The sequence below is a fragment of the Plectropomus leopardus genome, chromosome 1 (assembly GCF_008729295.1).
Source record: "Plectropomus leopardus isolate mb chromosome 1, YSFRI_Pleo_2.0, whole genome shotgun sequence".
Taxonomy (NCBI): domain Eukaryota; kingdom Metazoa; phylum Chordata; class Actinopteri; order Perciformes; family Serranidae; genus Plectropomus; species Plectropomus leopardus.
In genome coordinates, this window is record NC_056463.1 from 15,328,282 (window position 1) to 15,354,703 (window position 26,422).

General features: G+C 39.7%; 3 protein-coding genes across 10 annotated transcripts in view; 1 reads left to right on the forward strand and 2 right to left on the reverse strand.

The window, feature by feature from the left end:
• The first annotated feature begins 500 nt into the window (after positions 1-500).
• On the forward strand, positions 501-2,336 carry trappc2l (trafficking protein particle complex subunit 2L). Its single transcript, XM_042493430.1, has 5 exons — positions 501-576; positions 822-994; positions 1,495-1,582; positions 1,993-2,072; positions 2,175-2,336. The coding sequence occupies exons 1-5, from the start codon at positions 544-546 to the stop codon at positions 2,218-2,220; spliced, it is 420 nt and encodes a 139-aa protein (XP_042349364.1). The 5' UTR covers positions 501-543; the 3' UTR covers positions 2,221-2,336.
• Positions 2,337-2,367: 31 nt separating this feature from the next.
• Positions 2,368-8,150, reverse strand: pabpn1l (PABPN1 like, cytoplasmic). Of its 4 annotated transcripts, none has more exons than XM_042493411.1 (6): positions 7,963-8,150; positions 5,836-5,962; positions 5,253-5,311; positions 5,054-5,160; positions 4,844-4,931; positions 2,368-3,008 (listed from the first exon to the last, which is right to left on the reverse strand). In XM_042493411.1, exons 1-6 carry the CDS (start codon positions 8,032-8,034, stop codon positions 2,679-2,681), a joined length of 783 nt encoding a protein of 260 aa, XP_042349345.1. In that variant the 5' UTR covers positions 8,035-8,150; the 3' UTR covers positions 2,368-2,678. The 4 variants fall into 4 exon arrangements, with proteins under 4 accessions (XP_042349345.1, XP_042349337.1, XP_042349329.1 ...); XM_042493403.1 differs by having other exon boundaries at positions 5,244-5,311; XM_042493395.1 differs by having other exon boundaries at positions 5,824-5,962.
• A 5,525-nt stretch (positions 8,151-13,675) lies between these two features.
• The window catches only part of cbfa2t3 (CBFA2/RUNX1 partner transcriptional co-repressor 3), a 48,113-nt gene continuing 35,366 nt past the window's right edge, over positions 13,676-26,422 (reverse strand). For 3 of the 5 annotated variants that reach the window (XM_042493442.1, XM_042493468.1, XM_042493477.1), the window contains exons 7-12: positions 25,265-25,350; positions 23,035-23,329; positions 21,492-21,560; positions 20,731-20,799; positions 18,504-18,694; positions 13,676-16,833 (exon numbers count right to left, since the gene is read on the reverse strand). In XM_042493442.1, coding sequence (XP_042349376.1) covers positions 16,444-16,833; positions 18,504-18,694; positions 20,731-20,799; positions 21,492-21,560; positions 23,035-23,329; positions 25,265-25,350 — 1,100 coding nt within the window. In that variant the 3' untranslated portion in view covers positions 13,676-16,443. The remainder of the gene's footprint in view (positions 16,834-18,503; positions 18,695-20,730; positions 20,800-21,491; positions 21,561-23,034; positions 23,330-25,264; positions 25,351-26,422) is intronic. The other 2 variants (XM_042493451.1, XM_042493459.1) reach the window with 2 other exon arrangements.

The following is a 26,422-nucleotide window of genomic DNA, read 5'->3' on the forward strand; positions in this document are numbered from 1 at the left end:
ATTCCAAAATCCATATTTCTCCAAGGATTAACAATTTCTGTTTAATTTGCTCATTAGTTTAGCTAAACTCTCCATTCATTTAAATTACTTCTTTTTTTTTTTTTTTTTTTTAAGAAACTGCCCTCTTACACCAAATTTTAAAATAGTACCAGTCTAAAAAAAATGTTTAAAAAACTAAACAAACTATTAATTTATTCAAATCTTGCAGCTTTATTATATAACTAATTAGGCAAACCCCTGTGTATGTTCATACTTGGGCAAATTTTATTTTAGTGTTAAATGTTACTCTTTTATTTACTGTGGTTTGAAACAGCGCAGCAGACCCCATGACCCTATTTGTGTCATTATTTTCTTTTGTTCTTGCAATGACCACTGAATTTAATGTCTATATATATATATATATAGATAGATAGATAGATCGATAGATAGACAAAATTAAATCTTAAAAAATATTTTTTCTTTTCAGTTGTCTCTTTTCCAACAGCATTTGAACGCAGCGTGTCACGTGACAGCCTCCTGACAGCTCAGAGAGGAAACACTAACATGGCGGTGTGCATAGCAGTGATCGCAAAAGAGGTATGATTGCCGTTGTTAAATGTCCCAGGTTTTATCCAAAACCCGTTTTGTAAAGTTAAGATGTTGTACTCGCTCTTATATCGGCTCTGCATAAATGTCAGCCTCCTCTGTCGGAGTTTGAGGTGGCCAAACGGAGCTAGCGTTAGAAAGCTAACAACATTAGCTGCTGTCACAACTGGCTGCGTTTCTGTTGACTTTTTGTGGGAGTGATGCCTTTAACCGGCTTATTATTGTCCTTTCGCCAGAACTACCCGCTGTATATCCGCAGTGTGCCCACTCAAAATGAGCTGAAGTTTCACTACACGGTGCACACCTCTCTGGATGTGGTGGAGGAGAAGATCTCAGCTGTGGGCAAATCTTTGGGAGACCAGAGAGAGCTGTACCTGGGTCTGCTCTACCCCACTGAAGACTACAAAGTGTATCCTTGTGTTTATTTATTTATTTTTTAACTAAAGAAAAAATCCACAAGAGAAGTGCTCTTTGTGTTTAACTAGATCATCTATTTTTGACAGGGTTTAGACTGTGATTTAAGGTTAATTATCCTTAAACAAAATTGCAAACATCTTTATTACATTTAAATAACATACATGTACACACATCTAGCAATCAAGAAATATCCTTGTTTATGCCCTTGTTGGACATGTAGACAGTTGCATTTATCTTATTGTTATAGAATGGTTTATGATTGGATGTGAAGTGGGAGTTTATTATCAATTTATTCTTATCACTATATACATTTTTATTTATATTTTTAAAAACATGGTTTTATATATATGTGTGTGTGTGTGTGTGTGTGTGTGTTTGTTAAAAAATAGTTTAAAATGGCATAAAATACAATGGTATCTTGGTCAGTGGATCTCTGCACACACTGTTAAATTTCTTGCAGGGGAAACCGAATATCCTTAACTGGTGAACTAGATATGGGTATGTAACCAACTCCAAGGTGAAATTTGTCATTGTTGTGGACTCTTCAAATACGTCGTTACGGGACAATGAAATCAGAAGTGTAAGTTGAGCATTTAGTTGATCATATCGCATGTCTTAATCACAATAAAATGCAGCCTAACAAGCACAGTTTGCCAAAAGTCATATGTATTGTTTAAATACACAACTAGCTTTGTGCTGTTTGTCGGGATGGTGATCTGTATATCATGCAGCCCTACGGCATACTTGCAAGTATTATACCTTTATATAGCATCATGCCTCAGTTTAGATTTCATGATCTAATAGAGCACCACCCCGTGTGTTAGTGTATTGATCTTATGGCTGTCAGTGATTATTTGCAGTTAAAAGAGCAATTTAATCAAGCCCCGAGTGTAGATTTCTTTTTTTACCATAGACACTTCGTACAAAAAAATGGGATTCATATGCATTTATGCCCTTAAAACAATTTTAAAGTTGTAACTTCTATTCCAGATGTTCAGAAAATTACACAACTCTTTCACGGATGTAATGTGCAACCCATTTCACAATCCTGGAGACACCATTCAGTCTAAGTGAGTTTATCCTTGTTATTTTTTTTTTTTTTAAAGATTTGTATCACTGATATTTTACCAGTCTGAAAGTATTTAATTGTTGACTATCCAATCCCTCTCCAGGGCTTTCGATGGCATCGTATCTGGAATGATGGTGCAAACTGGCTGACGCCCCCCCCATCTGAGCCTCCTCTGTACAGAACACCTCTACTCCTTTTTGTTGTTTACATGTTGCCTTGATTATTGACTTGCATAATTAATAAAACTTGACTGTTGTTCACTTAACTGCATGCGCGTCATTTCATTACAAATGAAGCATTCATCATTATTTTATTTATTCACTTACATAGCAAAGAACTTATAAGTTATACATCGGGAGGATTTGTACATTACATTGCAGGCAGAAACACAATACATTCGCATCAGTTTGTAAAAACAGTAAGAGACGCAACTGCATAACAGTTTGAGGATTGTCCCATGCATTCATCGCAACATAAGCTCATAATGCTCATAATCTCTTAAAGCACTGTTGCAGAGACGCGTCCTACAAAGTCATCTCTTATGTCCGTCTTTTAAAATGATCAGTTCTAGTCGCCCACTTCAGTTGTGTGTGAGTTGTGGGCGGTGCTAGCGCTGTTGAGGGTAGTGCTGTCCACTCGACCCTGCCCCCAACTCCTCTGACGGCGGGGTTATGAGAAGAAGACATGGGTAACGTTTAGGCATCTGTTCGTGGTAGTCCATGTGTCCCCACTGTCTCTTCCCCACCGAGGGGCCTCCGTAGTAAGGGTGGGGTGTTTGATGTTGTGGCCTGGTTGACTGGTACCGGAACCTACCTCGAGAGCTGTTATGGTATCGGGGTGGACGGTAACCACGGCCCCTGCCTCGGGTGTGGCCACCTCGGTGTCCTCCCCTGTCTGTGGTGCTGATGCCTGGCATGTTGGTCCTTTTGGGCATTACCTGTAAGATAAGGTACAAAGTATGATTGGCTACCTGCATGCACACCGATTACAATTAATCCACTGTTATCCCGAATATGACCATTCTGAATTTGATATGGGTCATGAAAACTGCAAATTCTTTATGAATATACCATAATTATTAGGCCTTTTTCTCAATGCAGCATTTTCCGATAAAGATGTGGGATGTGAAGATATAACTTGGGTTTTAGGAGCATTGTTTGGACATGTATACAGTGCATTAAGCAGTTTCTGGTCAGATGGAGAAATGCACCTATTTTAAAAACATGATGAAAGACTTGGATATCCAAAGGTTTTGGTTATGCACAAATAATGGCAACACTGACCTTTTCAAGAAGCTGGTTGAAGGAATTCCAGCTGTGTTGAAGTGTGTAAGACTGTGTAAGACTTTGTATTTTAAAACAAAGAAGCAACATGGCACAAGCAGCTCCATCCGTTCCACTTTTCCATACTTTTAAAGTGATTCATGACATGTTTGGGCAAATTAATCAGAGTATACACAGCTGCATGTAAACCAAAATACCAGTGGAGTATTCATTGCCATTAGCCATGTCAACAGCTTAGTGGAAATATTGAGGGCTAAAACCAGAATATTTTGTTCATGCAAATGTAGTCATTGATTAATGTTGAAGGGAATGCCATGTATGCAATCCAGCAGTGATGGAACAGAACAATCAAAATCATAATTATAAAGTCTTGATGCATAGAAAGAAAGATGCCATTAATTCACATTGAAGCGACCTGCTCAACACCAAGAAAATGAAAATGGGTGCTGCGGCTTCTTTTTTTGAAAAGCAAACCAGATGGAAAATTATGTCAAACCAAAATGACATGACCTTTTTGCATTTTGCTCTACTTCCACCAAACAATGACTAAGGTTACAGTATCTGCAATACACAGGACCAAAGTGTTACTCAATTCAGCAGGAGTGATAATGATAAACCATGATAAAAAGGAAATGCAAAATTACAGTGCATCACTAGAGCTCTACCAATCGTGAAAAACCGTCCATATCCTTCCCATGAGAAAATCAAACAAACCTATATCTAGGGCTGGGAACTATATAGATTATATATAGCTATGATGTTAGACAATAGATTTTGAATATCATAATATGTAAGTGTTGTCTTTTCCGGGTTTTTAAGGCTGCAATGTTCTAAACTTAGACTGTTCTAGCTGTTCTATTATTCGCCTTCAGTCATATCTATATAACTGCTGATTATCAAAAGTATCATTATGTAAATCATTTGTGAAAGTGCCAACAATTAATCCTACAGTATCACTGCAATATCAGTACATAGGAATGTTTGACACTGGACTTTTTGCTAGTATGCTTAACAACTCATTTAGCTATATAGATAAATCCACTTTTTCCACCACCTAATTTTAGTGATCATCAAGTCTCTTCTGTAGTGGAATTAACATCATAATGCTTTTCAATGTACGTAATATTAATTCATTGTGCAAAATAAGAAGAATACTTTATCTGAAAAGTTGATGTTTTGTGTGTTGATGTTCACTTCATCAAAAAATATCGGCAGAAATCAGCATGTCGGCTGATTCCAATATTTCATTTTAAGCCAATATCTACAGATGACGTGCATCCCTATCAATAGGTATCTAGTCAAAAATATTGTAATATTTTGTTGTCTCCATATCACTCAACCCTACCCATACGTAATGATCTCCATCCTTAAATATGGTGTTAGCAGTGCCCAGGGTGCCGAGGGTGGTTTTGCAACCAATGCCATTACTGACATTTGAACAAGTTTGATGTTTTCACTACAGGCAAACATGTATTGTGATGCTCCTCACCTTAAGGACTCTTCCTCTGAATAAGGTCTCATGCAAACCAATAGCACTCTGCACAGAGTCTCGATCAGAGAACTCGATGTAAGCAAAGCTGTGAAGGGCAGAAGAAAAAGAGATGAACAAATAAACCTGGATGCCAACATGTTTAACAGTTGTATTCTATGGTCAAACAGTTTCAAAAAAGTCTACAATATATGCATAGGTTGAACTCACCCCTTGGGGTGCCCAGAGAACCTGTCACACAGGATGGTAACTCGGTTGACGGGACCGCAGCCATTGAAATGGATCTCCAACTCATCTGCAGTAGCTCCATAGTCTACCTGGGATTTGTTCAACGGTGTGTAAGATCAGGAGTACAAAAGTATGTGCTCAGTGGGTTAAAAAACAGATATAGAAGTCTTACATTTCCTACATAGACTGATCTGTTGTCTGCGTCTATCCGCTCCTCAGGAGTCATGTTGTAGAAAGGTCCTGTGGAGAAAACAAAAACAAACTGTATATACTGCTTTTGTGCATGCAGCATGAAGAGTATACTGTCCACACAGCGGGTCAGTCCAGGTGAATTATTTCAACAACGTATCCATTTCTTGCATCGTCTTTGATAATACACATCCTGAATCCGACTCCCCTCTGACTGCATCTCTGTTCTTAGGAGGAACCAAAAGGGAGGGTGAAAAGGATGAGGAGACGCAGAGGCAGAAAATAGCCACAGGCAGCAAGGAGGACCCTTCTGGTTCTCTGGAGCTCACTGATTCGTCTCATTGGGCAGTGATGAGGCACATGTGAGCACTGTTGTGACCACAGTGAAGCGTCCCAGGTGTTGGCCAGATGGTGAAGGATGCAGCTACCTCACCTGCCTGGGGGCTGTGATGCTACACACACCTGGCTAAGAATACGCTGTCGAGGCTTCCCAAATGCATAATCAGTATTTCGCTGTACACTGGCGTGACACAATAACAAACCACGAGGAGGATAAGACGCACGGGCTGTCTCACCAGGCCGAGGGCTGCTGGTCAGGAGCTGCATGTCCACTGCATCACACCTGTCGTCCTCCTCCTTCAGTCGCTCCGTCTCTTCCTCCATTTCCAGCTCCTGAACTCTGGCCTTGATTGCCGCCAGCTCCTGAAACACACAAACATGAAAACGAGAATATTAGATCACTGTGGACTGAAACAGAACACTACACTGAAAACCAAACTGATGAACGATAACTTAAAAACCTGAATAAATGAGGAATAAAACACAATGAATAAAAATGCTTCTGCACAGGTCAAGAGGGGTCACTGAATGATTTAAAAATTTAAATTATGTCATTCGTATGCCATGGCCTTAGAGTCACCAGATCTCAACCACGGATGGATTTCCCAAGAAGCCTACTGAGCACAGGCACAGGGGCCAAAAGAGTCAGCCCCTCAGCCTTCACCTGAGAACTGTTATTCAAATTAATATGCACCATCAAGGGGGTTAAAAGAGGAAAAGTCACAGCATTATTTTGCAGCACATCATCAGGGTGCAACACATGCACAGTGAAGGCTGATCTGCATCTGCTGACAGGCTCAATAGTTGGTGGACTATCACAGAACATGGCAATGATTGATAAGCTTCACTGATGCGTCCTCAGACAGCCTTATGTCGGATTTTTTTTTTTTTAAATAATGATATGGATGAGAATTACAGTTCTATAATTATTGAAAAAGTCCTCAATAAAAGACCATACACAAACGCTTTCAACATGTTAACGTTCTGCTGTATATCGCTCGCCATGCACTTGAGTTTTGAGGCTGAGTGCACCCAAGAAGGCTTTAGAGTGCACCAAAAGAGCACCTGAGTGCACATCATCCCTTTATTTCCAGTGCTGTCTGCAGTAACCCTTCATCATCGCAGCTCCAGTTACACTGCGCATGCGTCATACTCTGTAGGTCCCATGGGGTCAAACAGCGTGTCCCAGCCTTCTTTGAATAGCCTCAAAGAAGAAAAATGATCACAAAAACAAAATAACCTCAGACAAAAATGGACTACAAAGAGACAAAAAACTACAAAATGATGTGTAGCGAGTACGGATGCACGATAATACCGTAATCTCGGAATTGGCCAACACGCTGATTTCTATTGATATTGTAAACCAATATATATTTTTATATTAACAAAGTGAGCATGTACAAAGTACCAACCCTATGTTCAAGTGTTTTTTTTTTAATTTGAATGAATTAATATAATACACGATAAAAAAAAACAAAACATTATGAATAGACCTTAATTGCATCGTGATTAATATGTTAACGCTAACAGCCATAACACAATTTTTATCCAACCATTATCAGACCAACAAGGGTGAGAAATAATCAGCACACTTAACTCACAAAAACATGCATAAAGACTACAAAGAGACAAAAAAAAACACAGGAGTCTGTGTGTCTTAATAATACATTGGAAAGGTGGTGGGGCCCTTTGCAAATCCGAGCCCAGGGGCCCATTGTCTCATAATCCACCCATGCTCATTGTAGTATTTGTTCCCTTAATTTGTGATCCATCTGTGTATTAATTATGAAAAACGATACAAACTGAATCTAAATATTGTATAATCACTGAGCTGCATTAGAGTTAAACACTTTTCATCAACACTTTTGGTTTGATATCTAAAAATGAAATCACCAGAAGGTATGGGCTGCTTGGACAGCATTTATTTATGAACGAAATTGCCAGTGTAGATGTATATCTCTTATAAGCACCAAACTTATTTATTCAGCAATATATTGATTTTTTAAATCCGTTTAAATTGATAGGCCCAGATGTAGGTTTCAATATAATATCTAGACGTGTATGTTCAGTGCCTGAACCACAATTTACAACCACGCTGTGTTCAATACTTGAACCAGGACATGCTGTACACCTGATTGGCTCCATGTCGAAGAAGCCAGTCAGCATGTTATCCGGGATGTGGCTCACTGATGTCGGTCTTTGTGCACATTATCAGTGATATCACGACACCACATAGCATAGCTCGTGCTTGCACTCGTTTATCCAGCGTGCCAATCCTCATCTGCTCGCCCTGCTGTACGTGCGTAGGCTACAAACAAACGTTACGGCACCCTCTTTCATTCACTTTAGACGACGATACCCACCGGGTCCTCGGCGAAATGCTCCCCGATGGACTCGCCCTCCAGGTAGCCGTACTCCAGATGATTTTCCGCCATGCTCACTGCTCAAACATGGCATCTGCAAAGCCCACCGCAGCCTGCCAAAAAAAACCGCCACAAAAAATCTCTCACAGGAAGGACAACGGCGTGATGGTCTGCAGACGCGACACCTGAGAGCATATGAGGTAATAGATATCACCTGTGAATGAGACTCATGACGCGCTGGATTGATTGACAGCGGCGCGCACGTGAGGGAGACGCTGGATGTGTCTTCCTTCCATTGGCGCATCAACGAGGGGCCCTCCCTCCCTCTGCCCCTGGTACCCATCCCTCCCTCCACCTCACCCCCAGGATTTACAGCAACTACAGTAATAAATGATTGGCTGTAAATGGACGCCAATAATCTCGTAAAATAAAGATGAATTTCTAAAATGTCAGGGCATTTTTGTGGGAATCCCGAAGTGTCGTTTGGTGACTTAAAATTTAATCTCACTTCTACTTGGCTTTAGTTTTGTGAAAATAAAAATTGACACCAAGCATTACCTGATGTCCTTCTATTTCATGACTAAATTTTGTGAATGTGTGTATGAGTATATGTGTATATGTATGTCTGTGTGTATGTATATTCTACATATACACATATTTACACATATGCATACACACATTGACATGTATGCATACAGACATTAGATTCACTCTTCCCTAAAATCATCTGATAGCTGTACCATAAAAACGTCATCCAATAAACAGAACTTCAGATGTTCTTGTTCCAGGATAAAGCCAAGATAACACAACCTCTTACACTCACCTTAAATGTGTCATTAACTTAGCTGAGTCATAGACAAGTAAAGACAAGAAATAAAATATAGAGTGATGTGTTGTATATGTGAAAATATGTCATTAATAATGACATAACTATAAATTTCCAGCACAATACATAGAACCAGCAAATGTTACTGTGAAATCTCGTGCCCTGATGAGGTGAAATGAAGCCAGACCAAATACTTGGCTATGCTCAGACAGACAACCTAAAAGTGGCCCACCTACAGTTAACAACTTCTTCCACAAAATATTGTTTAAGATTTCATATGACTCATAATTAGACGTGAACTCATTTTGCATACATTCATCAAATTGGAGTTCTACTGAGTGAAACATTTCAGCAGAAGACCTCAGTAACATCAGTAATATAAAGTACTAGTAATATAAATAACTTTAGGGATTCATATTGAAACTACATGATATGAAAGCAGTACTGTGAGTCAGTGATCAATTCTCAGCTCAGATTACTAAAGTATGCTAACTTCTTATTGTTTTTTTCACAGCCAGGAGAAATATCCCAAAATAAGTGCATTAGAGTGCCATGTACTGACTAAGAAAATCAAGAACAAAAGATTGACTAAAACACTACAACTAGACTAAAAACGACTAAAATTTCACTTTAAACCAATTAACATTTTCATTAACCGACTAAGACTCAAACAAAATTTAAAGTTCTCGTCAAAATTAACTTTGCTTTTACTCACTCCATAAGGAATACTGCAAGACTAACTAGTTTGCATATTTACTGTAACATACTTGAAGGGGTGGATAATTGGCTTTTTTTTTTCCGGCAGCAGACATTCTGACTCATTAGGAAAGGTTCATGTGTTACTAATAACATTATTGATGGCTCAGTCATATTCAGGTTTCAAGTCATGACAGTGTAACAGTGAGCCAGCATGCACAATACCAGGACATAAAACTAAAGCAGCAAAATGGAATTCATTCAAATTCCAATTTCATTATTTAAACTGTGCTTTTCTGTCATGTTTTTTTTTAAGTATATTTAGGAAACCAACACTCAGACATTAGAAAACCACAAACTTTCTGATGTTACACCACTGGAAAAAATACCTTTATTATATGAGAATTATTTAAAATGAAAGTATTCCTTTCATATCTAGTTGTTCTAGCTCTGCATTTAAGTTATATTATGCTTGCAATTTATTTAATTTGTGTATATTTTTTTTTAAATTTATTTTAAACATCTTGTTTCTACACATCTCCCCATATCCAGTCTGACATATTTGGCATTAGTGGAACCATTTGAATCTCCACTAGATTTTAAAATAACAGTTTGTCAGTATGAACAAAGCTTTGCTGCTCAGCATAAGTCCGTAATGAGTGACTCACTGGGCAGGTTAAAGAACCTGACCAGCGTGTTCAATAGATGTAATTATATCAAATTAAAATTTGATTGAGTAGAGGCTTTGTGAACTTGTTCGAGATGTGTATAAATATACGTTTTTAAGTGCCTCTCGAATTGTAACTGTAACTGCTATCATATTTCTGTAGACACGAGGGAATGCAATCATATGCCTTCTGGAATTTACATAATAACTTTGTGTTAGCAGTGATTCAATAACAATGGATTGTCTTCCTCTTATGGGGACGTAGTCTCAGAATATGCCTGCACTTAAAGAAGAAAAGCAACAAGAGTGATGAATACTTCATTTCATGTTTTAATTACACAGTTACATTGTTCAACACAGACAATAACCTGAATTAGAATGTTTTACAGCTTCACACATCCAACAGAGCGAACAGTTAAAGAGCGGTATAGCAACAGGGAGGAAAGCATGCAAGAAATAAATACAAATCAGAATTTAATTCTTCTGGCACAGTTAACTTCATCTAAAAACGGCAACAGGACCTTTTTGAAGAGGGTAATAAAACAAAAGGAGAAAGATCTTCAAAGCGCCAACCTTTCCTACAGAATCATGTTTTTTCTGTAATAATGTATTGCACAATACAGTATAGAATGCTTCCCTACACATAAAAAAACCCATAAACCTTATTTTTTTTCAATTTATGTAAAGGTAAAAACAGGACCATCCTGAGCCGTGGCTTTGGGGAAAACAAGTGCTGTATCCACTGTTTGCCACTTTCTACTGGAGCTATTCATCAGTGCCTGTTTCACAGGAAGGACGTGTCACCATCACATCAGATGAGCCTTGAAACTTCATTGGTAGAGTTACTGGTTGGGGTAGGGAGAGACAAATACCAACCTGCTAAAATTTGCCTTTTCTAAACATGCGTTTTGCCCGTTATCATGTACATAGTTAAAGAAACAGAAAAGGGCTGATGTAAAGTGTTCGGAGACCCTTGGGTGATATTCACAACAGCAGAGCCCTTATGCGTTTGCCATCAATAATATCTTCACAGAGAAAAGTATATGACACCTCTGCACAAATCTCATTTGTTTCATGACTTAATGAAGTTTGCACCCGGCTGAACAGATTTCATCTTTTGCATCCTGTCCAATGAAATCAGAAGGGAGAATCTCAGTGAAGGACAGTCTTTTTGCAACAATTTTTGCACAGACTGCACAATCGACCACGTTGAAGCTCGCCAATGCTTGGACGTAACACAAAAAACTCAACCAAAGTGAAATCTAAAAAAAAAAAAAAACTTGTAACTTGTGGTTGTATTTTGGTCATTTATCAGTTGTCTACTGGGTTTGGCTTTGTTTAGTTTATCTGAGGGCTTACCTGCAGACAACGAGGCCCACACAAAGCATTTCAGAGTTGAAAGGAACTGTCATTACAATGTCGTCTTTGATGCCGATATTGAACCAGACGAGCTATTTTACTGCACAAAGCTGTTGCTACATATTGTGAATCTATCTGCCACTGTAGTCTATCTGGGATGTTTCATTAAAGCTCTGAAGGTTTCAAGTAGTTTGTACAGAGACACGAAGAAAAAGGTAAGTCTTTTTTTTCTTTTTTCTTTTTTTTACAAAAACAGACACACCGCCATGCAGTCACACACAAATACACACCCACCATGCATTCATTTTATCTCTGCAAGGCTTTGTAACTGTAACAACACGCAATCAGCAGGCTATTCCGAAGGAGATGCTTCTATTATTTTTACAGAAGCACCATTCAATATGTAGACAACAAGCGCTTTGATTGCTTGAATAAGAGGTCTACACATTTGAAACTCAGCCGGTTCATTAAGCATGCTCTTCTCTCTTGTGTGCCCTGATTGTGTGTATTTCAGACACTTTGGTTAACTGGTGTAGTAGAGCTTCTAACCTTATTATTTCTGGTCTGACAATACACACTATGTCAAAGCCTATTATGGCAAAAGAGTATACTTTGGTCTGTGCTTTTATTGGTTTCGGACAACAAATGGCATGTCATGGTTGGTTCTGTGTTCAGTTTGGTAAAACGCAGGTTTAAATATATGTGTACTAGCAGTTTGGTTAGTGTGATGTGATCAAACAGGTGAGGTCTGGTGGGAGTAAATATTCTTCCGCATCTCGAGTAATGGCAGTTCCTTTCAAACCTTTTTCCAGATAGATTCGTATGATTGCTTTTGAGTGTGTGTTTCCTTGTCTGCTCTTAGCCCAGCTTTTCAAAGTCCAGGTCAACCTCTCCTGGTGGTTAGCTGTATGGTCACAGGAGGTAGCTAGTGTGAAGGGGGGCTAATGAGGACTTGGTCTGGGGTACTAGTGGAGGAATTAGACATTGGGGGAAAAGGAGAAAATGACAAAATGACAAAGAAGAAAGCGGAGGTCAACACCATATTATGGTAATTATAACACACATATATAAATGCTACACACAGATGCAGGGGTACCTTGCAGCTTATCCCATTTGAGTTGTGTCTCAGATAGTCCAAATAAAAATCTTTCTATGAACAAATTTCCTATGCCATTCACTGCAAAAAAGAAAGTTTTTTTTCCAAGTTTGGTCCAAGTGTGTATGAGGCCAATTTTGTAGGGTTTACAATGATCAATATTAAATTAATGGAAGCATAACTGCTACAAGCCCTCTGATGCTATAAAGGAGCAGTGTGTGGGATTTAGGATTCCTTAAGTGTTCCTTGTTCAGGTAGTTTTTACAGGGACCCAGATTTTCTGCAAAGATCCCTTTATCTCCAAAACAAATGGACCAGGTGATTTAAGCAGGTAAAAACACTGAAAAAAAAACAGTTTTACTGTACAAATCAGTGTTTTTTTCTGACGCAGCTCAGCTAGTCACAAATGGACTGATAGACCTATTAATGTGTGCTCACACTTTTTCTCTGCTAACTTAACGTAAGAAGGGGGCCAATGTGAAAATGCAAATGCTCTTATGTAGAGGCAGTGTTTTGTCTGGCCTTATAGGGCTACTGTAGAAACAGCATGGTGATCTTTGTGGACCAGCACGCACTCCCTACGTAGATATGAACAACTCATTGTAACATAACAATTAAAAAAAGTCTTATTGTCATGTGACACCGAAGTAAACATACTTTTTATATTATATTCTGTTTCTACTAATATAGCCCCATAAATCCCACACACTGGACCTTTAAGTAAAGGCCTTCAGATTGTTTGACATGTACATGTTTACCAGCAAAAAAAAAAAAAAAAAAATAATAAGAGGTAATGCTTCTCTTTTGGACTGTAATTTTTAGCTTATGCTGAGATTTTGTCTGTACAAATAAACAATAATTAGTTTTAAAAAAAACATTTCAAAGATTGGGTATCAAAATTAGCTTTGTGGTTTACTGTAGCTTAACACTGGCATATCACTTAATCTTGCAGTAATGGCTTGTCCTGCACCTTTGGGGGGAGGGGGGGGGGGGGCACTCATAACACTCTCCGTGAGAGCGGGGGGAGGTGTACACTCATAACACTCGTAACACACACACACACACACACACACACACACACACACACACACACACGCACACACACACACACAGGCTGATGAAGACCAAGAGAGAGAGGGGTCCCTAAAGTGGTGGAAACAAACCCTTTGACGTGATCAAGTTTGATAGTTCCTAAATTTGGTGTGAATAAGCCAAATTTGTATATTCAGGCTGATTTTTGTCAATACACACTGTTGAGGTGCCTCCTGTAGGATGTAAACTGACCTGGGGTGAATGAAGCATGACAACATTTAGTCCTAACTGCTGCATCTCGTTCAAATTGAGAAGACTTAAGTGAAACATAAACATTGTATTACTTGTCAATAGTTTTTGTCTTAGTGCAGTACAATGTTGGTTTTTCAAATATTGTAAATTAAGGCCTAATTGATTGATTAATTAATTAATATAGAAAATGCTATGCAAGTCTTGTAGTGTCTATCCACCCTTAATCTGTTTTCATCCATTTTTTCAGCTGCATGCATGGTGACGCATGAAACCACTTTACCTCTGTTACCAACAGTCTCCTCCACTCAGGGTCACATGACACTTTGATTTGAGTGAAAATTGAAAACTTGTATGAGAGAGAGAGAAAGAAAAAAAAAAGAAAAAATGGCTAAATTTGAGAACTAAATGTACTGTGAGAAAATCATATTCTGGACATTAAACTTTAAAGGTTTCTGTTATTTGGCAAACACATTTTTGGACCTCTTTAAATACTATGTACATTCACATTAAGTTACTGATGTTACTTTAAATATATTTATATGTATCTATATTATATGACACCCTATGGGCAGTTGCTGAGGTTCCATTCAGTAGCTGAATTCTCTTCATATTGCACCTCCGTCCTCTCACTGTCTTACAATGCGAGCAATACAAAATATTCTACAAGAGGGGTTTCATCTCATTAATATAGATACAACAAATCAAACAATAAGTACAATGTGGGGCTTCCTCTCATAAGCAAGTGCTCTGACTTCACTGCTCAGCCCAAACTTAAAGGAGGAAAATGAAAAAAAAAAACAAAAACAAAGTCCGTCTTTCTGAATATACACAAGGGCAGCACATGTGGACATCAGCGACAAGAGACATTATTGAAATTTGAAAAGAGGAACAATATCTACAAGCAGGTTCGAACCCTTCCCACGTGACTGCTCCGAGGCTCTGTCCAAAGCAGGCTGGGGTTTAAGGGGCAGACTTGAGTCAAGTAGTCGGGGGAAGAGCGTAGAAGGGAGGTGTGGGGTGAGGGGAGGTAGAAAGAGAGAGGAGAACCAAGTCTACACCGCCCTTTACTAGGCTCTTTCATCTGTTTATCATGCTTTGGAAAAGGAGGGAGTGAATGTAAAGGTAAAAGCAATTCCTTGAAATATCTCCTCGCTTGTGGAGCTTTAAAAAAACGACTTACAAACAATCTTCTCATACGTCTCTGTTGTACGCAACGCGTTCTCGGACAATGTTTTCAAGCTTGTTTTTGAGGTTTTTGGCAGCTCCGTTGCCATGTCATATCTTCTTTGAGGCTTTTCCCTTTTCCTCTTTTATCCTCTCTGTTACCATTCACAAAAAAATCACACTGTGGCAGGGTTTCCATCCATTTTCATTAAGTCTTTCTTGTAGGCAAGTTCACAGCATTGTCCATATTCACTAGTCTGGGCCATCACTGAGGAATCGCTTGTCCAGACTGCAGGAGGCAGCTGCAGATCAGTTTTTTCTCTAAACATCTGACTACCTCTGGGTCCCGTTCTGCAGCGTCTCTGCAGCCTGGTCCTCCCAGGGCTGGCTTATCTGCTGAGGAGGTGATGTTGCTTTGCGTTTGGTTATAAGATGCTTCTCCTTATCGCTTACTTACTCACTTTGGCAGTGTAATACAAAGGTTTGGATCATGATATTTTTCATCTTTGAATTCATTTGGGTTCACAATGGTGCAGAGAGGTGAGTCCGGTGTAGATTTTCTTGGCTCGCTAGCAAGGTAGTTAGCAGTTTAAAATTAATTTATTTCATATCATTTTATTATCAGCATCAGCACTACTATTCTTTATTTAGAATATTTGGACTTTTCTTTATTTTCCCTTAAAGCCAGAAAGAAACATTTAATAAATACTAAGCTGGGTTTCTGAGGAATTAATCGCATCACAGGTTTTTCCCCTTCCCTCATCCATTTGAAAAAAAGGTATTTTGTCCTTGCCCGTCTCTGTTAGGACACTGGAGAATAAGTGCCACATCAGTGAACTGTCTGCACTGGTAATGCACATCTCAGGGCTGGGTGCTGTTCTCTCATCGGTGCTAAATTAAAGGGCAATCCAATCCAAGTGCTAATCAGCCTAGTCATCCCTCCATCAATGTTGCCTCACCACAGCCCTTGTCTTGTGTCCTTAGGCGGACAGTATTTAACGTGCTTACATTACTGAGGACACATCTTTGTCACATTTTCAAGTCATGTTTTCAGCAAACACATCCGATATGTTTCTGTGACTTCACACAGAGATAGGAGACGCTTTTCATGCTTTCCACTACACTGAACCCCAGGCTGGAATCTTTGTGGTTGTGAAAGAGAAAAAGACAGAAAAAGTGTTTTTTTAGGGGAAGGTGACAAGCTGAGAAAAGCAGTCTATCGTCAGGTAGTGAGAGGATTTTCAGAAGAGTGTAGGATAAGAGGGAAATAAGGACTAAGGTGGGGGAGGAGGAAAGGGAGCAGTGTGCGATGAAGATTCCTCAGTTTGGTTTTGTGTGGAGTGTGGGCACCGTCGCATCAGTATGCAGGGAGGGGACGAGGGTCAGACGTCAGCGAGAGGTGGCATCCAGTAGGGCGGGGGTAGCTGGAGTTGTGGAGCGAGAGGCACTGCTGGAACTGCTCTCCTTGGGGCTGGCAGAGACACTTCCGCTGCCGCTGCCAGCCCCTCCCGCAAGACTGCTCTGGCCCGCCAAGGACAGGGCTCCTGGAGGAGTGCTCTCCGAGTGGGTGGGGGGCGCACTGGAGGACGCTGAGGAGGTGGAGGAGGAGGAGGGGGTGCCCAGGGGAACGCTGCTGCCCCCTGGCATCCCCTGCAGGCCTTGACCACAGACATGGTGGTGCTTCTCCCAGTCTTTGTGTTGGCAGAAGGAGCCGCAGTAGCGAGCCGTGTTGCAGCCGCTGCACGTCTCACTGGCTTTCCTCCCGCAGTTCCAGCAGCTCTGGTGAGACAGTGGGGAGAGAGTGCGTCGATAAAAATAAGTCTCTTTTTTGTCCCAGGAAAGCGCATAGATTTCACTTATGCTTAAAGCTAAAATCATTCATTTTACGATAAAGTTTATCTGTCAGATCCTCTTTTTCTCTCTCTCTCTTTGCATGGGGATTTCATTTTTAAGGCTTTTAGGTCTTGGTCCAACGCCACTGGTTTGTGTAACCAGCAGGTGGTGGTCAACTGCTCCGTAATGGCCTCAGCCTGGCACTCTGCTCCAACCATCTGGGTCTGTCTGCTTTTATTTACACAGACAACTGGACTGCTTCTGCAATAATGATGACAACATGGTGCAGCAGCAAACCAAGAGCAGCCAGCTGTGTGGATTACACAACATGGGATAACTTAGAGTGGCGATTCCCAGCCTGGAGGTCCTGAGGCCCTCCAGGGGTCGCCAAAGCTTCACATGGGGTCGCAAGGCCTTCTTGATTATAACGAGTGTAAAAAAAAAAAAAACTTGATAAATTGATAATAATTGAAAATTGTATACAATAGGCCTATCTGAGTATTTATGTATTTTTGTGAATAAACTAAATGAAGTTGTTATTAAAAAGTTAAAATTATTACTCTAAACTATAAACTAAAAAATCTGACAGGATAAGGGCACGGTGAATATTAAACACAAGCTATATTCATAAATAAACAGACTTGTCCTACGTTAAGACAGTATGGATTTAACAAAGTAATAATACTCTGTACTTAGTTTTAGTACTTAATTTATTTTTTTGGAGAGTATCTGCACTTAACTTTTTACATTTATAGTTTATATATTTCTGTCAACTTCTGCTCTTCTATATTCCCCCTGAGCATTTTAGTTATTTCCTACAATAACAGGGAAAGAGGAGAGGAAGAGAGGAGGGGATGGATGGATGAATGAAGGAATGGGAGTGACAGAAAAACTGGATTTGTTCTTTAAATCCAATTAGTTCCAAAAAAGGATGTTTTCCTTCTGGTGTAATGTATGCTTCATTTTTAAGGTGGTGTATATTACAAAGAAATAAACTACATTCTACTACTTGGTGACTTTAAATTCTACCAAAGTAATTTTCTGGTAAAAAAATTTCTACTCAAATATGTCATTCAGGTACTTTATCCAAAACTGGTTATAACAAGAGCTAAAGAAGAGCTTAAAAAATAGTCAGAGAGAAGAAAACACTGAATTTATCAAAAGTGAAACCTACTGAGTATATATGATTGTAAGAAATAACAAAAGGACAGGACAAAAAAAACACAAAGAGACAGAATCATATAAAAACCTCAGGAAAACTCATCCCTGATGCAATATTCACAGGAAATAATCTGCTCTGAATTCATCCACATCAACTTCCTGTTTTTGTCGCATTCACTTTTTGGGGTAATTGTTGAGTTTATCTGTTTTTCTGTATGGCCATACACTATGTCACTTAGTCAGGGGTCGTCAGTGAACGTAATGATAGGAAAGGAGTCCCTTCAAAAGTATTGGGAAGCACTGACTTAAGAGTATGAGGGGAACAACGTGAGGGGTAATGGATGTAGCAAAGTAGCATTTTAGAGCGAGTGAGAAATTAGAGAACAAGTGAGAAATTAGAGAACAAGTGAGATGAGAATGAGGTGAAATGTGAGTGAGGGGTCTGTGGTACTCACTTCACTGGAGTCCTCCTGCTGGTTAATGACTGTTAGTGCGTCCTCAGAGGCTTGCCGCTTTGCTTCGGCCAGCGCCCTCTCCATTTTAGAGCGTTCGGCTGAAATCATCTCGTGAGCTTTCCTCTCAGCATCCGACACCGCCTTCTGCAGCTCTGACATCGCCTGTCGCTTCACCTCATTCACTGCCTCCTCTGAGAGGGAGAAGAAGAGAGAGGTGTTAGAGCTTGTGACCATCGTCCCATCCTGCCTGCTCTGTCATCCTTTATTGAGGCTCTTTAAGCTGCCATCTTGTTGCATCTCAGCGAACAGATGTACATCATCCAAGATTTAAAACTTTCTGTCAGAAAAGGGAAACAGCCAGACTTCAATAATTAATTCAAACACGTCTGGCCACAATAATTCCCAGCGCTGACAACAGCAGATGTCTCCAAAGTTTTGTCACTGACTTGGCTGTTCAAACAACATCCAGGGATTCCCTGTTTGCATGACTGTCATCTTGTCATAAGAATCATTTTAATAGAATTTGTTAGTTTACAGAGAAGAATGAATAATTTTCCCACCGGTGGGCATGCATATCCCCACTGCAGGGCTTCCTACCATGTAGATTTTATCATGGGGCCTTGTGTTCTTGCAGCAGAAGCTGAACTGTATGAGTGAGGAGGCTGTGTTTTTACAACAGGCAGGTGTGTAGACTCCTTTCCAGATGGCAGTCTAAAATAGAAACTTCCCGCAGTCTCCTCTCAGTGAGAGGCAGGAGTGATTACATTTTGCCATCTTTCATTATTGGCCTCACGGTGCACAACAAATGTACTTTACATGAGTTCTCGTAGATCTTTAACCCTTTGAAATCTGAATTGGCTTCTTTCAAAAACATAGGAAGATGTTCCAAGTTCCAAAAAAAAACTACCTGAAATATTTACAGTATATATTTATAATATAGTTTTCTGGATTTTATGCTATTTGTATTATTATCCTCCAATAATGTATCCCTCTCTTCTCTGTTAAAACTAATTTTCAGGTAATTTTCTTTACTAATTTCTTGTAATTTATGGGACATTTCTTGCCAAGTAGCTCATTGTCTTTTTAGCGTGTTTTTAAAAAAAAAATCAAACCAATTCACTCCAGGTTCAATGCATGTGAAGGGCACCTGAACGCAGCACAAGAAAATGTATGTCGTTCCAGGTTTCAAAGGGTTAAACACCTGAGGTTTCCAGATATACACTTTTTATTAAGCAAATGCTAATCAGTTCCTCTAAAAGATTATTTTCTTCTGCCTTCAAACACAGAAACATTTTTAAAGATGAATGTGTATTTTTCCCTCGTTCTCCGACTCCTCCAGATGTGCCAAGTAGATGCACTAAATGACAAGAGGCTCTCGGGTGTGTCAGGCCAACCAGGTAGGAAGTGATTTGGCTCTCTCTACTGCTCCCTGCTTCCTCCGGTCAATGTTTGTTTGAGAAAGAACTCATAAATAACTGTCACTTTTCCTCCCCGCTCCACTCCACTTGTTTCAAACTACTGTGCAAAAAGATAGGCAACGGGCGGGAACCTTATCCAGCGCTTTGCTGTGTTTATGCACATGGCTGTGTCTGTGTGTGCAAGTCTGAGCTTAATTCTCGTGCTAATATGCTAAAAAGTTAGCATTCTGTCAATCCTGTCAACATAAAGTCACACTCAGACACATGCCTTAATGCTTTGCTTCAACCTCCTCTACCTTTATCCTTCATTTCAGCTATTTTTTCTTCTTCTTCTTACATCCCTCCTCCTCCTCCTCTTTCTTCTCTCCTTTGCAAAACACTATCTGCATTATCCCGAGCTTCTCAATTATCTGGCCTAATGCATGCACCACTAAGATTAGTTTGCAAATTTAATTAATTCTTATCAAGGAGACTGCATAGCAGATGCTGGGGCAATTAGCACTTAATGGAAAACACGGGGACAGCAATATTAACGTTTTAATTCCACAGGGATTTGGCAAGTCCCTGAGACGTGTTATTTCTGTCTGCTTTTTCACACTTCAGATCTTATTTTTTCAAAAGCACTGCAGTCTCTCAACCTGAACCAGACCAGAGAATACGTGTCTGGTTTTAATTAAAGGCAAGAGGTGCTGCAGCTACATCAGGCAGAGTACCTGGCTGCTGAAACAGAGGTGACACACACACACACACACACACATATAGACACACGTATTAGAGGTGAGATGTTGGGAGTGAGATATGTTACTCACCCTGCCTGTTTTGGAGGTGCTTTAGTGCTGGGGAGAGCGGGATGCTTGTAGTACCTGTATGAAAAACAACTGCAATTAAAAGAGCTTTTTTTCCTGCTGGTGAAAATGCAGTACAGTGTTTTGCCGACAGCAGCAGCATCTTTCCTCCGCAGGGTATTGGACTATGACTGCAACATAATAGTGCTGGGACTGGGGCGGAACAAGGGCGGAGCCAGATGACTCCTGGGATGGGCTTTATCTAACATGCAGTATACAAGAAGGCCCATGCCATGCAACACTCCCACCTGCTTCCCTTTGGCCACACACTGAGCCAAAATAAAAGAGATTCTTTTGTCTAAATGTATGTATTTGATTCACTTCAGTAATAAGTTTGTGTACTGTGCATGAGGCTAGAAAACAATCGCAATGAAAAAAGGTATAAAATCTTGAGAGTGTGTGTTTGTCAGGTCAATGGAGGCCAGTTAAGCTCCGACCTGTGCTGCTGCGGCCTGCCTTGGGCCAGGTGACTGCATTTTCACTGCAGCTTTAACTGCAGTGGCCTTTCATAGTGGTGACAGATGGAGGGCATTTAGCCCTAATGACACAGAGGGCCTCCAATCCTCTGCCCTGATGAACCTGCGGCTGTAAGGCCTCTGCTCTGTCTGTCTCTGTGGCCAGGGTGAGGGCCGTGAAGACTGATGATGTGTGTGTATGTGTGTTGTGTTAGTCTGTGTGAGGTCAATCATGAAGACAATAGAGAGAAGAGGATGCCTGGGTCTTACCAGCTTTCCTCCAGATTTCTTCTGGCAGGTATCCTGAGGGAGGCCTGTGTAAGAAGTCTCTGTGGATCTCTGTAACACACAAGCAGGCACACACTCAGTAACACACCAGAGGTGGGAACAAGTCATTGTTTTGCAAGTTACAAGTTACTTCCAACTCAACACAGACAAGTATACGTATGTATTAATTAAAAAAAAAAATCTTTATCTCTACCTCATTATCATCTGTCATTTTTTAAAGTGTTCTTGCGTCTGATCTTTTGTTTAATTGTACCTTAATTTCTGTCTGGCCTTAGTTCAGCATTATTGTTTGGCTTCTGTCTTATATTGCCTTTGAGGTATCTTGCCTCAGCTTTGCTTTGTTTTTCAAAGCACTTTGTGAACTCTGTTTATAAAGGTGCTATATAAACAAAGCTATTATCATAAGTCCTGAATCAGAGCAATAGCATCAGAGTAATAATACATTCAATTTTCAAAAATTATGATTGCATCTCCATCTGTAATTTTTGACCCACATGTTTTGCATAGTACAATTCTATTTTGTTGACTGCCGCATAGTTTTTGTATGCAGTTATCTTTGATGTCATTTTTTTCCCTACTGGTGCTCAGCAACAAAACTTCAGTTTTTCATGTTTCTCTTCTGTGATTTGACTGTATGCTGTCTGACTGGTTCAACAAAGTGGATCATCTGAGGATTTAAGATTTGACTTTTTGGGAATAAACAGCATTAGTTGATTCAGGAAATTAATTAATTTGTGGCACACTTCATAAATTACACACTTTTTAATCTCTGGTCTTGAGGAAAGGTGTCAATTATTTTCAAGTCAAATTGCTTAAATCCAAGTGAAGTCAGGAGTCATTGGTGTTAAAGTCAAAGTCCAGTTGCAAAACTATTTTTGATTTTGTCAAGTTGAATCTAAAGTAATTAAACTTTTGACTTCCTCTTACGTGCTCATTTCAGCTAATCTTTATGAACAGATATCTGAATTTGAATGCAGATACAAAAAGGTAATATAAATCTAACTCATTTTTAGAATAAAGCTGATGGGTTTTTGGCATTTCGGCCAGTGTGTTCCACCTCTCTACACAGGCTGTTTACCTGCCACTCAAATGGGATTGGTTGATACTACTCAGACTACACACGGAAACCAGAATGCTTCCAAAACCAAACCTTGTCCGATTGCCTACAGTTTCTGCAAATATCTGTTTATAGAGATGTGTGTGGCAACATCAGTGAATGAGCTGTCAACAACTTTTTCAACCATTTCTCAGAAGGAATGGGACTAAGACAGTAAGAAGTGAATACAAATCTTAATTATGAATGAACATGCCGGCAGCATTAGGATGCAATCAGCTGGTTCCCGGATGATGCAACTAGATATGTATGAGCTAAAAATTGTGAAATTTTCAGAAAATATGATAACCTAACTGACTTTTTATGTCTTAATTGAGATATTTTTTTGAGGAATTTTCAGCACTTTAAATAAGCCCTACCTTGCTGTGAGTGTTTTGCTTTGCCATTCAGACCCTGTGTGTGTTCGTCTACCTGTCTGTCTGCCTGTCTGCCTTTCAGCAGCCGAGGAAGTTCCTATGGGCAGTGACTCGCTGCTGCTAGCTGTGTTGGAGGAGGAGTTGTGGAGAGGAGTAGGAGGAGGAAGAGGAGGAGGAGGAGGAGGAGGAAGGCAGTGCTGTCCGTTGCTCCCACCTTTTTTCATCTCCTCCACGTCGCTGTAGCGCCGAATCCAGTGATTCATCTCCTCGCGGTCGGCCTCCTGGCAGCGGCGCAGCACCGTCAGAGAGCGGCGCGTCTTCTCCACCATGTCCATTATGCAGTTCAGGAGCTGCAGCGGGACAGGATCGAGGAGGAATTAGAACATTTACTTATCGTGATAAATTAGACCCTTGAACCCTGAGCAAATTGCCTTGATTTCCTTCAAAAACATCAAATAGAAGGCAATGCGCAGTTTAAGAAGAAATTACCCCCCAAAACTGAGTAAAAAGTACAAGAAAATTACCTAAAAATTAGATTAAAAAAATTTACAAAGCAACAACAACAAACCTGATTAAAACAAGGATATGAGCTGGAAAAGATGCCTAAAATGTATAATAATTCTGTAACATAATGTTAAATATTTAATCATGAAAATTATAAGTATAGCTTTTGTCTAGTTTTTCTGTTTTCTTTTTCTCATAGACATTTTCCAATAACCTTTTGAAATTATTTTCTAAATCAACTAATGTCTTGCCATTTGCCTCACTGCCTTGTTTCCCATTTAAAAAAAACCCCCAAAAAACAACAACAATGAACTCAAAGGCTTAAATAATTGTGAACGGTGTCTGAAAGCAGTGTAAGAAAAGTGATGTTGCACCAGCTTTCAAAGGGTTAACAGAAGAAGTTCAATAGTGCTCTACAAAAATGCAAATCTATCTCCCAAACACATACCCAGAACTAAAGGAAAACAGCTAAAACTTCATCATGTAGTAGAGTTTTGATACATTTATAAACAACTCCACGGGTCATAGCAACAAAGCCACTTTAAAAGGAAAGAGTTCATTCTGGAGTAAATAAAGCTGTAAATCTAGACACTATTTTAATCCGTCACAAAACACATACCACCTAGCAGACACGCTTGTTTGTCTGTGATTCCCGTCTCTGCTATCTGTTCATGGATTGTGTGCTCGTCAGTGAATTTCAATGTCTAAGAGCATTACAACAACGATAATGTAACAGCTGGACTGCTGATGAAAAAGTTGAGCCAATTCCTTCCACCCTTCTGCTCCGTTCCCTGCCAACTCAACAGATTTCCTCTCTTTTCTCTCCTTCCCCCCCTCCGTTGTAAACAGTGTCACTTTTTTTCCACGGTGCCCTGTGTTTTCCAGACCCGGCCTGGCCTGCTAAATGGGTTTAGCATGGCTGACATTCAATCCATATCATTATTCCCATTCATCTTTCCCTCTCTGTGTGTCTGCCTCCTTTCCTCTGTCTCTCTCCGCTCCCTCCCTCCCCTCTGAGTTAGCTATATTTATTTCAGTGAAGTGTTTCTAATTTGGCAGGGGTCCAGGCCTGGCCGGTTCTCTCCATGACTGCAGCTCTTGTCTCAGCTGCTCTCCCCAGCTGGAGCTGCGCTCTGCTGGGTCCTGAGCTCCATCTGGGGCCCTGTTTCTGTTTGTGTGTTTGTGTTTGTGTGTGTGTGTCTATTGAACATGATTTTGTCTTCATGGAGTTGGATGCCAGGAAGCCTGATAGGTGTCTGTCTGTTGTTAATTCACCACACTGACACAGCCCTTCTATGGTCAGCTGTCCGTCAAATGCACACTCAGATGGGGCAGAAGCTTTTCTGTCCGTCAGCAGTTCCTGTCCTGCTAACATTAACATTAATAGCCTGTTGGCATCTTAGGTCTTTTTTTTCACCGCTTCATGATGTTTATGAATGAATAGCTGGTTGACATTAACCCTATAAAACCTTAGCAAATTGATTTGATTTCTTTCAAAAACACGGGGAGACGGCAACATCAACTTAACAAGACATGGCCCAAAAATTGGCAAAAAAAAAGAAAAGAAAAAGTTACAAGAGAATAACCTGAAAATAAGCACACAAAAAAATAAAACATGAAAACAAACAAGAAAATTACATTAAAAAAGTGCTAAAAAATTATATACATATATATAATTTTCTAATAATCCTCCTCTCTTGTTTAAAACAAATTTTTAGGTAATTCATTTGTCACCTTTTACTAATTTCTTGCATAAACATGGCCACCATGCTTATACGTACATTATCTAGGTGCTTCCATTCCTCTGCCCACTCTCGATCTGTAAGACGGTGGTCGATCACCTCTTCTTGGCGGGCTCCATGCACTGCTAAAAGACAAACAGATGGTCCAGATTCAGCACATATACAGTAGGTACACTGTATGACTGACTCCAAGCAGCAAAATACTCCTCTAGTCCAGGATGGATACTTAACTCCCTGTGAACAGGTAGGTCAGGTGATGCTTTTTTACCCTTTACTTAAAATAATATGCAGGGACAAGACTTATAAACAATACATACACACAAAAACCATGCATACCTCACGCATCCTTTTGACCAAGTTTACATATGGTTTTGGCTAAGATAGCTGAAGGTAACATTAAGGTGAGAGATATAATCTTATAATAAAACATTATTTTCAGGTTGTTTGCAAACTACATTGGTCTTGCTAGAATTTTTGCCTGCTGCACAGCATTCTGTGAAATGTCAATCAAAGGTACATTTATAAACTTTAATTGAATTATTTAGAATGTTTCTTTCTTTTTATTTATATTTGAGCCATAATCTCCCTGTTAATATTTGTTTAATTCGATCATGAATTGAGTTGCATTTTGTAAAGTCAGTTCCAATCATTGATCATCCTTCTGACCGTCAATAATCATAATGTTTGAGATGTTAACATGCTGACGCTTTGCAGAAACATGATTAAATAGTGATACGGACAATACAAAAAGTTACAGCTGTGCTTTGTTGGAGCGTGTCGATATGCAAACAGATGTTTAAAGGTGTTTCTACATCTATTTATGGCAAACCGTGGGTGGAATTGAAGCTTGTGTATGTGCACTCAGCTCCACGATGATTGGGATTTATAAAACAAACTCAAGCATACTTGCCGCTTTATAAATCTGACCTAAAGAATGTGTATGCACATTTCTTTCTTTGTAAATACACACAGTTTTTCAGTTTACATTTATTAATGGATGCAAAACATCTGAGGGTAGCTGCATAAACTTTGCTCAGATTCACGACTAAAAGGCTATTTCAGTTCACTTACTATTAGTTGCTTTGCATGTGTATGTCCATGTTTATAGTTTGTGTCTGTGGGGTGGATGACAGTTCTTGTAGTTGTTGGGATGGATATTTCCCTTCTCTTTTTTTTATTATCATCTTAGTACTAATT

What these genes read in the sequence shown, in the direction of transcription:
- trappc2l (XM_042493430.1), top strand. Translation starts at nt 544, where the DNA reads ATGGCGGTGTGCATAGCAGTGATCGCAAAAGAG. An exon ending in TAGCAGTGATCGCAAAAGAG is followed by an intron (nt 577 to 821) that starts GTATGATTGCCG and finishes TCCTTTCGCCAG; the next exon opens with AACTACCCGCTGTATATCCG. An exon ending in CCCACTGAAGACTACAAAGT is followed by an intron (nt 995 to 1,494) that starts GTATCCTTGTGT and finishes CTGGTGAACTAG; the next exon opens with ATATGGGTATGTAACCAACT.
- pabpn1l (XM_042493387.1), bottom strand. Translation starts at nt 8,034, where the DNA reads ATGGCGGAAAATCATCTGGAGTACGGCTACCTGGAGGGCGAGTCCATC. An exon ending in AGCATTTCGCCGAGGACCCG is followed by an intron (nt 5,963 to 7,962) that starts GTGGGTATCGTC and finishes TGTGTGTTTCAG; the next exon opens with GAGCTGGCGGCAATCAAGGC. An exon ending in GATCAGTCTATGTAGGAAAT is followed by an intron (nt 5,161 to 5,243) that starts GTAAGACTTCTA and finishes AACAAATCCCAG; the next exon opens with GTAGACTATGGAGCTACTGC.